The sequence below is a fragment of the Coturnix japonica genome, chromosome 13 (assembly GCF_054131305.1).
Source record: "Coturnix japonica strain WE chromosome 13, WE-NBRP24, whole genome shotgun sequence".
Taxonomy (NCBI): Eukaryota; Metazoa; Chordata; class Aves; order Galliformes; family Phasianidae; genus Coturnix; species Coturnix japonica.
The window spans coordinates 1,713,182-1,723,027 of NC_140675.1; the positions used below are offsets into that span (position 1 = coordinate 1,713,182).

The 9,846-nt window shown below is 47.5% G+C and overlaps 2 protein-coding genes across 2 annotated transcripts; one reads left to right on the plus strand and one right to left on the minus strand.

Moving 5' to 3' along the window:
• Window positions 1–563: 563 nt before the first annotated feature.
• Window positions 564–1,559, minus strand: LOC146758564 (olfactory receptor 14J1-like). The gene has a single exon (XM_085514503.1). The coding sequence runs from the start codon at window positions 1,539–1,541 to the stop codon at window positions 576–578; it is 966 nt and encodes a 321-aa protein (XP_085370629.1). The 5' UTR covers window positions 1,542–1,559; the 3' UTR covers window positions 564–575.
• Window positions 1,560–7,937: 6,378 nt separating this feature from the next.
• LOC146758565 (olfactory receptor 14J1-like) lies at window positions 7,938–8,921 on the plus strand. The gene has a single exon (XM_085514504.1). The coding sequence runs from the start codon at window positions 7,944–7,946 to the stop codon at window positions 8,907–8,909; it is 966 nt and encodes a 321-aa protein (XP_085370630.1). The 5' UTR covers window positions 7,938–7,943; the 3' UTR covers window positions 8,910–8,921.
• Window positions 8,922–9,846: the final 925 nt, after the last annotated feature.

Sequence of the window (9,846 nt, forward strand, 5' to 3'; positions counted from 1 at the left end):
TTCCAACCTGGGTAGTTCTATGATCCTATGATTCTATGAAGCTTGGAAACTTCTGATGTGATAACCCATATCCAAGAACTTGTCCTGTGCAGGGTCTCACAGGGAATGATGAAGAGGGGATGTGACAACCAACATGCAAACCAACTGCTGCTGCTGGCCTGTCAGAGGCACTGACAGATGTGAGCCTGAAAACACAGACCCCAGCCAGGAGACCAGGGATGGCCCATCAGCTGTTGCAGGCTGAAGTCACTGCACAGTTTGATGTATAGCTATTTGCTTCCTGCTGGACTGTGTGTTTCTGAGCACATCCAACCCCAAGACCTCCATAAATGTCTCACAAGAAGGAGGACAGACAAAGTCACTGCACGTCCTTTATTCTGTTAAGGTTCACAGAGAGCCTGGTTCATTATATACAGTGTCTCTGGGCTACACAACAAAGGCACAAGATAAGAGGAATTTATTTCAATAATTATATTTTAGCAAAAAAAAAAAAAGAATAACATTTAATACATTACAATTATAAAAATTGATCAAAACTAAATAAAACAAAGTGTTTGCAACAGTAAAAAGCTGCATTACTTGTCATGAATTAGAAAAGATGGGCAGTTCAGTGTTTTTGAAACACATATGGACATCGCTTTCCTCACTGCATCCTTGACTTCCTGGTTCCTCATGCTGTAGATAATAGGGTTCAGTGCTGGCGGTACCACTGAGTACATAACTGCCACCATCAGGTTCATGGATGGAGAGGAGACAGAGTAGGGATTGAGATAGGCATAAAAGCCAGTGATGATAAATAGGGAGACCACGGCCAGGTGAGGGAGGCACGTGGAGAAGGCTTTGTGCCTTCCCTGCTCAGAGGGCATCCTCAGCACAGCCATGAAGATCTGCACATATGACACCACTATGAAAACAAAGCACCCAAAGATTAAACTGATACTAAAAAAGATAAACACAACTTCCCTGAGATTTGATTCTGAGCAGGAGAGCTTGAGGATCTGGGGGATTTCACAGAAAAACTGGTTGACAACATTGCCTTGGCAGAGAGGCAGTGAAAACGTACTGGCAGTGTGCAGCAGGGAATTGAGAACCCCAGTGCCCCAGGCAGCTGCTGCCATGGTGGCACAAGCTCTGCTGTCCATCAAGGTCCCGTAGTGAAGGGGCTTGCAGATGGCAACGTAGCGGTCATAGGACATGATGGTGAGAAGGGAATACTCTGCTGAGATGAAGAAGAGAAAGAAAAAGAGCTGTGCAGCACATCCTGTGTAGGAGATGGCCCTGTTGTCCCAGAGGACGTTGGCCATGGCTTTGGGGAGAGTGGTGGAGATGCAGCCCAGGTCGAGGAGGGCCAGGTTGAGGAGGAAGAAGTACATGGGGGTGTGCAGGCGGCGGTCGCAGGCTACGGCTGTGCTGATGAGGCCGTTGCCCAGGAGGGCAGCCAGGTAGATGCCCAGGAAGAACCAGAAGTGCAGGAGCTGCAGCTGCCGCGTGTCTGCCAGCGGCAGCAGGAGGAACTCGCTGATGGAGCTGCTGTTGGGCATCTGCTGTTCCTGGGCTTGGGGTCCTGCTCAGAGTGCAGAAGATAACGACAAGTCCAGACCATTCTCAGAGACAGTTCTTCTGCTGTACTGTGAAATGTATTCATTTACCTTTGGATAATTTTCATTTAACTCTATAACTTCAATTTATTTTCGTGAACTTCACCGTCACTACAGAAGTAGAAGATTAAGGAGCTCTTACGTTTTTCTCATTTCATAATCATATCCCAGACTCCTGAATACTTTCCTGCTAGGTGCCCTTTACTCATCACATATTTTTACTCCAGCTTCTCTTAGACCCCCAGCCCCAGCCTTTTTGCACTTCAATATGTCTTAGACAAATATGCCTGTTTGCAGGGTAAGTGCAATATTAAAGTCTTCAGAGAACAACAAACTGATTCTTTCCTTTTAGAAATGAGAGTTTGAAAGCACAACCTGTGTCACTGTTCACAAAACAAGCAATTGATTGAAGAAATACTTGTGAGTAACATAGCTGTGTTTTAAATTTTACAGCCCCTATTCTATTTCTGCCTCCAGTCCTTTCTGCTTTCCCTCAGAAAAATAATTGCAAAATCCCTGCCTTCGCTCTCCTCTTGCCAAGACCGTTCATAAACATTCTGTTGAGCAGTGGAGCTGTGATCCCCTGCCCCAGGCAGCAGCTGTGGCAGCACAAGCCCTGCCGGGGGGCTCCTTCCCCCCACACGTCTCCCCGCAGCGCCCTGGGCAGCTCCCCGGGCAGGCTGAGTGCTGAGCCTGGCAGGCGGCAGAGTCCCATACCCGGCACACAGCCCCTGGGGCACAGCAGGGACCCTGCTCTGCAGGACAGCCCTGGGCACCCGCCTGCAGCCCTGGCTGCACAGCCTGCAGCCGTGCTGGGACACGCAGCACTCAGGGCTGTGCTCTGACTCTGATGCAGGGAAGTCCAGAGCTGGAGCAGAAGGCTTTTAACATAGTAAAGAATCATGCGGTGCCTGCAGCCAGATCAGCTATGGGGTGTCCCAGATTGGTGATCCCTCCAGGAAAAGTAGCTCCATTGCCTACTGCTAGACACTTACCATGCTGTGGTCTGTTATCAATGCTCCAGCAGTCAGCTCAGAGCAGGCTCACACTGTGTGAACTCTGTATGCTCTCTCTCCCTTCTCTTCTATCCTCATGTCAACTGCTGATGAAGCCCCAGCCTTGCTGTGCTGCGCACAAGAGATGCACCTTGGCACATCTAAAACATTGCCCACATTTATGAGCTCCCTGTATCTGAGGAGCCCAGTGCATATCAGTAACAGATGATGTCATTTTTTATCCTTCCCACTCATCTCCCCTGTGGTGTCCCGGGGTCCTCATGGCCAACCGCTCCTGAAAGACAACAGCATCATGACAGTACATTAAAATCTGTTGAATTAAACACCAGATTTCTAGTGGTCAGTGACTAATTCCAGACATGTTCTGAGTCATCCCAGAGAGTGTTTGCTCAAAGAGGGCACTCATACAAGGACAGGATATCATAGAATCATAGAATCACCAAGGTTGGAAAAGACCTAAAAGATCATCCAGTCCAGCTGGTCACCTATCACGAATAGCTCCCACTAATCCATGTTCCTCAACACAACAACCAGTCATTCCTTGAACTCCTCCAGGGTCAGTGAATCCACCACCCCCACACTGGGAAGTCCATTCCAGGTCCCAAAGTTCAGGATCTGGCACTTGGTCTTGGTGAGCCTCACCCCATTAGCTTCAGCCCAGCTCTCCAGCCTGTCCAGATTCCTAAGCAAGGCCTTGCTAACTTCAGGCATATCCACACTCCCAGCAGAGCAGAGGCCCCATGTATCATGTGGTGTTATTCTGCTAACCAACAGAAGAGGCCAGTCTTTCTCTATGCTCCATCTGTTTCATACTCTAGAGTTCAAGGCACTGCAAAGCTCTGGCACATCTATGTCCTTACAATGATGACACCTTAGTATGCTCTGGGCTCGCATTTCAATGGCATGTAAATAAATCTAGGGTCATACCAGTTGATGGGAAGCTGGCAAATGTTGTCTCATTGTAAGGAAGAGCAACAAAGATGACAGGGGCAATTATGAACCAGTCAGTCTCACTCCAGTACCTGGTAAAATTATGGAGAAAGTGATGGTGGGAGTGATTGAAAATCACCTGAAGGACAATTGTGTCATTGGTCACAGCCAACACAAGTTCCCGAGGGGAAGGTCCTGTTTAACTATAGGTCTTTTTATGACAATGATAGTGAATTGGTTGACCAATGGTTGACAGTTGATGTTATCCTTCAGAATTTTAGTAGAGCTTTTGAGACTATTTCTCACAGCACCCTTCTGGACAGAACGTCCTGCATACGGCTAGACAGAAACAGAATGTGGTGGGTGAGATGTTGGCTGGTAGGTCAGGCCCAAAGGATTATAGTCAATGGGTTCCAACAGGCTGGTAGATGGTCACTAGCAGGGTTCCCCAGAGCTCCATTTTATTGTCACTTCTCTGTCATGTTTTTGCGAATGACTTGCATGCAAGACTTTTTGCTGATGTTCGCCGATGATACTAGATGAGGAGGTGCTGCTGCCTCCACTGAGGGTGGAGAGGACTTGCAGAGAGATGTGGACAAGTCAGAGAAGTGGGTATCAGTTGGTACTAAGCACCAAGTGCATAACGTATAACAAGAACAAGTGCCTGATTGTGCACCTGGGTATGGGCAACCCTGGACATACACACTGACTGGATATGGGACACATGAGAGAGGTCTGACTGAAAAGCACTGGGAGTCCTTCTCAACATAAAATTGGAAGTGAGTCAGCAGTGTGCCCAGGCATCCAGGAAGGCCAACGGTACCCTGGAGCGCATAAAGCAATTTATTGCCAACTGGGTGAGAGAAAGGGTTGTCCCTCTTTGCTCTGCATTGCTACAGCCTCACCTGGAGCACTGGGTGCACTTCTGGGCAATGCAGAACATAAAGGACATCAAGCGATGGGAGGGTGTGCACAGGAGGGCACTGGAACTGAGAGATCTGAAGTTCAGAGTTTCACTGTGATTGACTGCTTGTTCAGATGGGGCCCTTCTCACATCCTACATCCTGTGATGAGATACAGGGCACATGTGGGACATGAACTTCACAGCATCCTTGCACCACATGCGAAGCCTGGGATCTTCTGTCCCCATGTCTTTCATTTAACATCATACAGACCTCAATCCTACTGCCCCAGGAAGAATCCTTAGTCAGAATGAGGTCCTCCCTGCCAGGGGTCTGGAGTTCAGGGCATGGCTTTTCTGCTTCATAAGACGAAAGATAAGTTTTTCAGCATAAGAGCCACCATGCCAGTGCCTTTCCCTGCCTGTAAACATGGCTTCCAATTATCTTCTCTAATAAGTCTCTTGGGAAGCTTGCTTGATAATGGACCTCAGTACACCCATTAATACTCCAAGAAACTTCACTGTTACTTCTGACTTTGTATTGTTGAGCACTTTGTGCAAACTTCTCTCTGCACTGGAGGATGGACTCAGCATCAAATGCGCCCTGGGGCCCATTATAGCTTAAAGAGCCTCCTGTGTCTTGTGCCTTCCTGTTATCTTCTTCAGGTTTTCAGAACATGTTCAGGAAAATGATAAGATATCTGGAGAGTGCTCAAATAGGAAGAATCCAAAATGCATTTATTGTCAATTTATTTATAGTTGGGTTTATAAAAGATGTTAAATAAGCACTTTGTCAATCCGGGATATCCCCAATGAGTTATATGCTGTTTCTGTGTGGATAAAGTCCTCCTCAACCTCCCCACCTCGCTTCTACTCTCATTGGCCCCATGGGACTTGCATCACTTTTCCTCACATCACTCTTCTCCTCTGCAGTCACTCGCTCAGTGTTAAACCTACTTTGTACCAACTCCCAATGGCTTTCCACAGAGAACCAGCTGCATGCAGAAAAAGAAAGAATTCCCCTTAGTTATGGCCAACAAACAGAAGGAAAGGTGATGCAATTGAATGATCAGTAAAACACAGTGATCAACTGCATGCCGTGTCCAAGCTGCTTCTATTGAGGTTTATCTTTCATAGGGAATATCTGCACAAGAAATGAGTTAGACACAGATAGGATGGGATAGATAGAATCACGGTGAAGGAGTTGAAAACAGACTTTTGAGGAATGGAGCAAATTCCAGTAATCTCCCTGGGACAGATCAGCCAGGGAGTTGGGAGTTATCAACTTAAAACTGAACAGGACTTACAAGTATTACAAAAATTGAGATGGGTTAACACATTCTTCTTGATTTCTATCTTTGTCTTCAACTTTTTTTGTTACTTTTACTGACATTAATGAACATCGTACAGAATTCATGCTTTTTTTAAAAAGCATGAAAAATAAAAAAGAGAGAAAGAGAAAGAGAAAAAGGACAAAAAAAAAGAAAAAGGAAAAAGAAAAGGAGAGGAAAAGAAAAGAAAAAGGAGAAGAAAAGAACACAGAAAAAAAAAAGAGAGAAAAAGATAGGAAGGGCTAGATATAATCACGGTAAAGGATTTGACTGCACAATCCATCAGTCTTTGGCAAGATAGAGCAAAATACATAAATAAATAAAAAGAGATCCATTTGCATCTTGCACTTGACCTGATGCCCCTTTGACCTTCACAGTTCCTACCAGACCTTCATTGACAGAGAGTATGAGATCCAGCAGAGAACAGGGACTTCCCACACAGTTTACAAGCACTGGCACACATCAGGAGCAGCCCAGGCACTTGGGCATCACCCAGTGTCTGTGTGTGAGCAACAGCCTCCTGGATGAAAGACAGAGGACTCAGAGCAGGAGCTCACATGCAGGCAACTCCTTGTGCACTTCTGAACTGAACCAGAGGAATCCCAGCTCCTGTGGGTGTGTAGGGAGCTGAATCCCATTTCAGCTCCAGGATTTCTGTCAAGGGATGAGACTCCTGCACTGCCTCAGCTGGATCACTGTCCTGCACAGGGAAAGTCCAAACCTCCCCGTCCTTGTCTGGGTTCCCTTTTTGCTTCATCAAATGAACTCTGGTAGTACTTGCTATATGTTTCCAGTCACTCACTGACCACTGGACATGTGGTGGTTAATTGAGCGGATTTCAAAGCACAGTCATGATGCTGTTGTCTTTCAGGAGCTGTTGGCCATGAGGACCCAGGGACATGTCTGGTGAGATGAGTGGGAAGGATAAAAATGACATCATCTGCTGCTTGTTTGTCCAGGCTCCAAGGACACGGGGAGCTCATAAAATTGAGCCGAGCTGCACAGAGACAGCTGTGCCCAGGAGCAGCTCTTGTGCACAGCACAGCCTGCAGGTGACAGAAGGAGAGGAGAGAAACTGGAGAGAGCTTACAGGATGTGTGTGGTGTGAGAGGGCTTCGGGCTCACTGCAGGAGTTTTGCTCACAGACCATGACAGGGTAAGTCTCAATGAAGACCATGCAGCTGCTTTTCATAGAGGGTTAACTTAATCTTGGTCATTCCATAGTACATCCGTCTGCAGGCACTGCATGTTTTTTACTGTGGAAAAAGCCTTTCGCTCCAGCTGAGGGCTTCCATACTGCAGTGTCAGAGCACAGCCCTGAGGGCTGCGTGTCCCAGCACGGCTGCAGGCTGTGCAGCCAGGGCTGCAGGCGGGTGCCCAGGGCTGTCCTGCAGAGCAGGGTCCCTGCTGTGCCCCAGGGGCTGTGTGCCGGGTATGGGACTCTGCCGCCTGCCAGGCTCAGCACTCAGCCTGCCCGGGGAGCTGCCCAGGGTGCTGCAGGGAGACGGGTGGGGGGAAGGAGCCCCCCGGCAGGGCTTGTGCTGCCACAGCTGCTGCCTGGGGCAGGGGATCTCCACTGCACAACAGTATGTTTGCGAAGGCCCTTGGCAAGAGGAGAGCGAAGGCAGGAGGTTTCCGTTTCCTGTTCTGAGGCAAAAAGGATTGGAGTCAGAAATCTAAAAGGGGCTGTCAGATATCTGAGAATTTTTCGTCAATCAATTGCTTTTTTTGTGAAAAGTCACACATGATGTGCTCTCAGTCTACCCCTTCCCTAAGGATGGAACCAATTGTAATTATCTTCATTTTCTGCAGGCATGAATAATTCACTTATCATAACAACAGGTAGCATTATCTAACTGAAACTGAATGCCACAGAAGCTGGGGTACGGGGCTCTAAGAGCACTTGGGGTAAAGATAAGACAAGAAACAGAAGGAAATATCCAGGGAGAAGGGATAAGATAATAAGAGGAGGGTTAGAGCTCCATCTGCTGCTTCTGCTTAAGGAATGCTGAACTACATTAAAATAAATGCAAGTAATGGTGCTAAATGTACACTGTTGTAAGAGAATAAAAACATTTCATAGTATAGCAGTAGTGCCTCTGAGAATGGTCTGGACTTGTCATTATCTTCTGCACTCTGAGCAGGACTCCAAGCCCAACAACAGCAGATGCCCAACAGCAGCTCCATCAGTGAGTTCCTCCTGCTGCCGTTGGCAGACACGCGGCAGCTGCAGCTCCTGCACTTCTGGCTCTTCCTGGGCATCTACCTGGCTGCCCTCCTGGGCAACGGCCTCATCAGCACAGCCGTAGCCAGCGACCGCCGCCTGCACACCCCCATGTACTTCTTCCTCCTCAACCTGGCCCTCCTCGACCTGGGCTGCATCTCCACCACTCTCCCCAAAGCCATGGCCAACGTCCTCTGGGACAACAGGGCCATCTCCTACACAGGATGTGCTGCACAGCTCTTTTTCTTTCTGTCCTTCATGTCAGCAGAGTATTCCCTTCTCACCATCATGTCCTATGACCGCTACGTTGCCATCTGCAAGCCCCTGCACTACGGGACCTTGATGGACAGCAGAGCTTGTGCCACCATGGCAGCAGCTGCCTGGGGCGCTGGGGTTCTCAATTCCCTGCTGCACACTGCCAGTACGTTTTCACTGCCTCTCTGCCAAGGCAATGTTGTCAACCAGTTTTTCTGTGAAATCCCCCAGATCCTCAAGCTCTCCTGCTCAGAATCAAATCTCAGGGAAGTTGTGTTTATCTTTTTTAGTATCAGTTTAATCTTTGGGTGCTTTGTTTTCATAGTGGTGTCATATGTGCAGATCTTCATGGCTGTGCTGAGGATGCCCTCTGAGCAGGGAAGGCACAAAGCCTTCTCCACATGCCTCCCTCACCTGGCTGTGGTCTCCCTATTTATCATCACTGGCTTTTATGCCTATCTCAATCCCTACTCTGTCTCCTCTCCATCCATGAACCTGATGGTGGCAGTTATGTACTCAGTGGTACCGCCAGCACTGAACCCTATTATCTACAGCATGAGGAACCAGGAAGTCAAGGATGCAGTGAGGAAAGCGATGTCCATATGTGTTTCAAAAACACTGAACTGCCCATCTTTTCTAATTCATGACAAGTAATGCAGCTTTTTACTGTTGCAAACACTTTGTTTTATTTAGTTTTGATCAATTTTTATAATTGTAATGTATTAAATGTTATTCTTTTTTTTTTTTTGCTAAAATATAATTATTGAAATAAATTCCTCTTATCTTGTGCCTTTGTTGTGTAGCCCAGAGACACTGTATATAATGAACCAGGCTCTCTGTGAACCTTAACAGAATAAAGGACGTGCAGTGACTTTGTCTGTCCTCCTTCTTGTGAGACATTTATGGAGGTCTTGGGGTTGGATGTGCTCAGAAACACACAGTCCAGCAGGAAGCAAATAGCTATACATCAAACTGTGCAGTGACTTCAGCCTGCAACAGCTGATGGGCCATCCCTGGTCTCCTGGCTGGGGTCTGTGTTTTCAGGCTCACATCTGTCAGTGCCTCTGACAGGCCAGCAGCAGCAGTTGGTTTGCATGTTGGTTGTCACATCCCCTCTTCATCATTCCCTGTGAGACCCTGCACAGGACAAGTTCTTGGATATGGGTTATCACATCAGAAGTTTCCAAGCTTCATAGAATCATAGGATCATAGAACTACCCAGGTTGGAAAAGACCTTGAATATCATCAATTCCAACCGCAGCCTAACCATAGTACACTAACTCTAACAACCCTCTGCTAAATCATATCTCTGAGCAGCACATCCAAAAAGCTCTTGAACACATCCAGAGACGATGACTCAACCACCACCCTAGGGAGCCTATTCCTGTGTTTAACTACCCTTTCTGTAAAAAGGTGTTTTATAACGTCCAGCCTGAACTTATCCTGGCACAACTTGAGGCCATTTCCCCTCATCCTGTCACTTGTCACCAGTGAGAAGAGAATTGCCCAACTCTCACTGTAAGCCCCCATCAGATCCCTCAGCCTCTCCTCATAGGGTTGATTTTCCAAGCCCTTCACAAGCCTCTTTGCC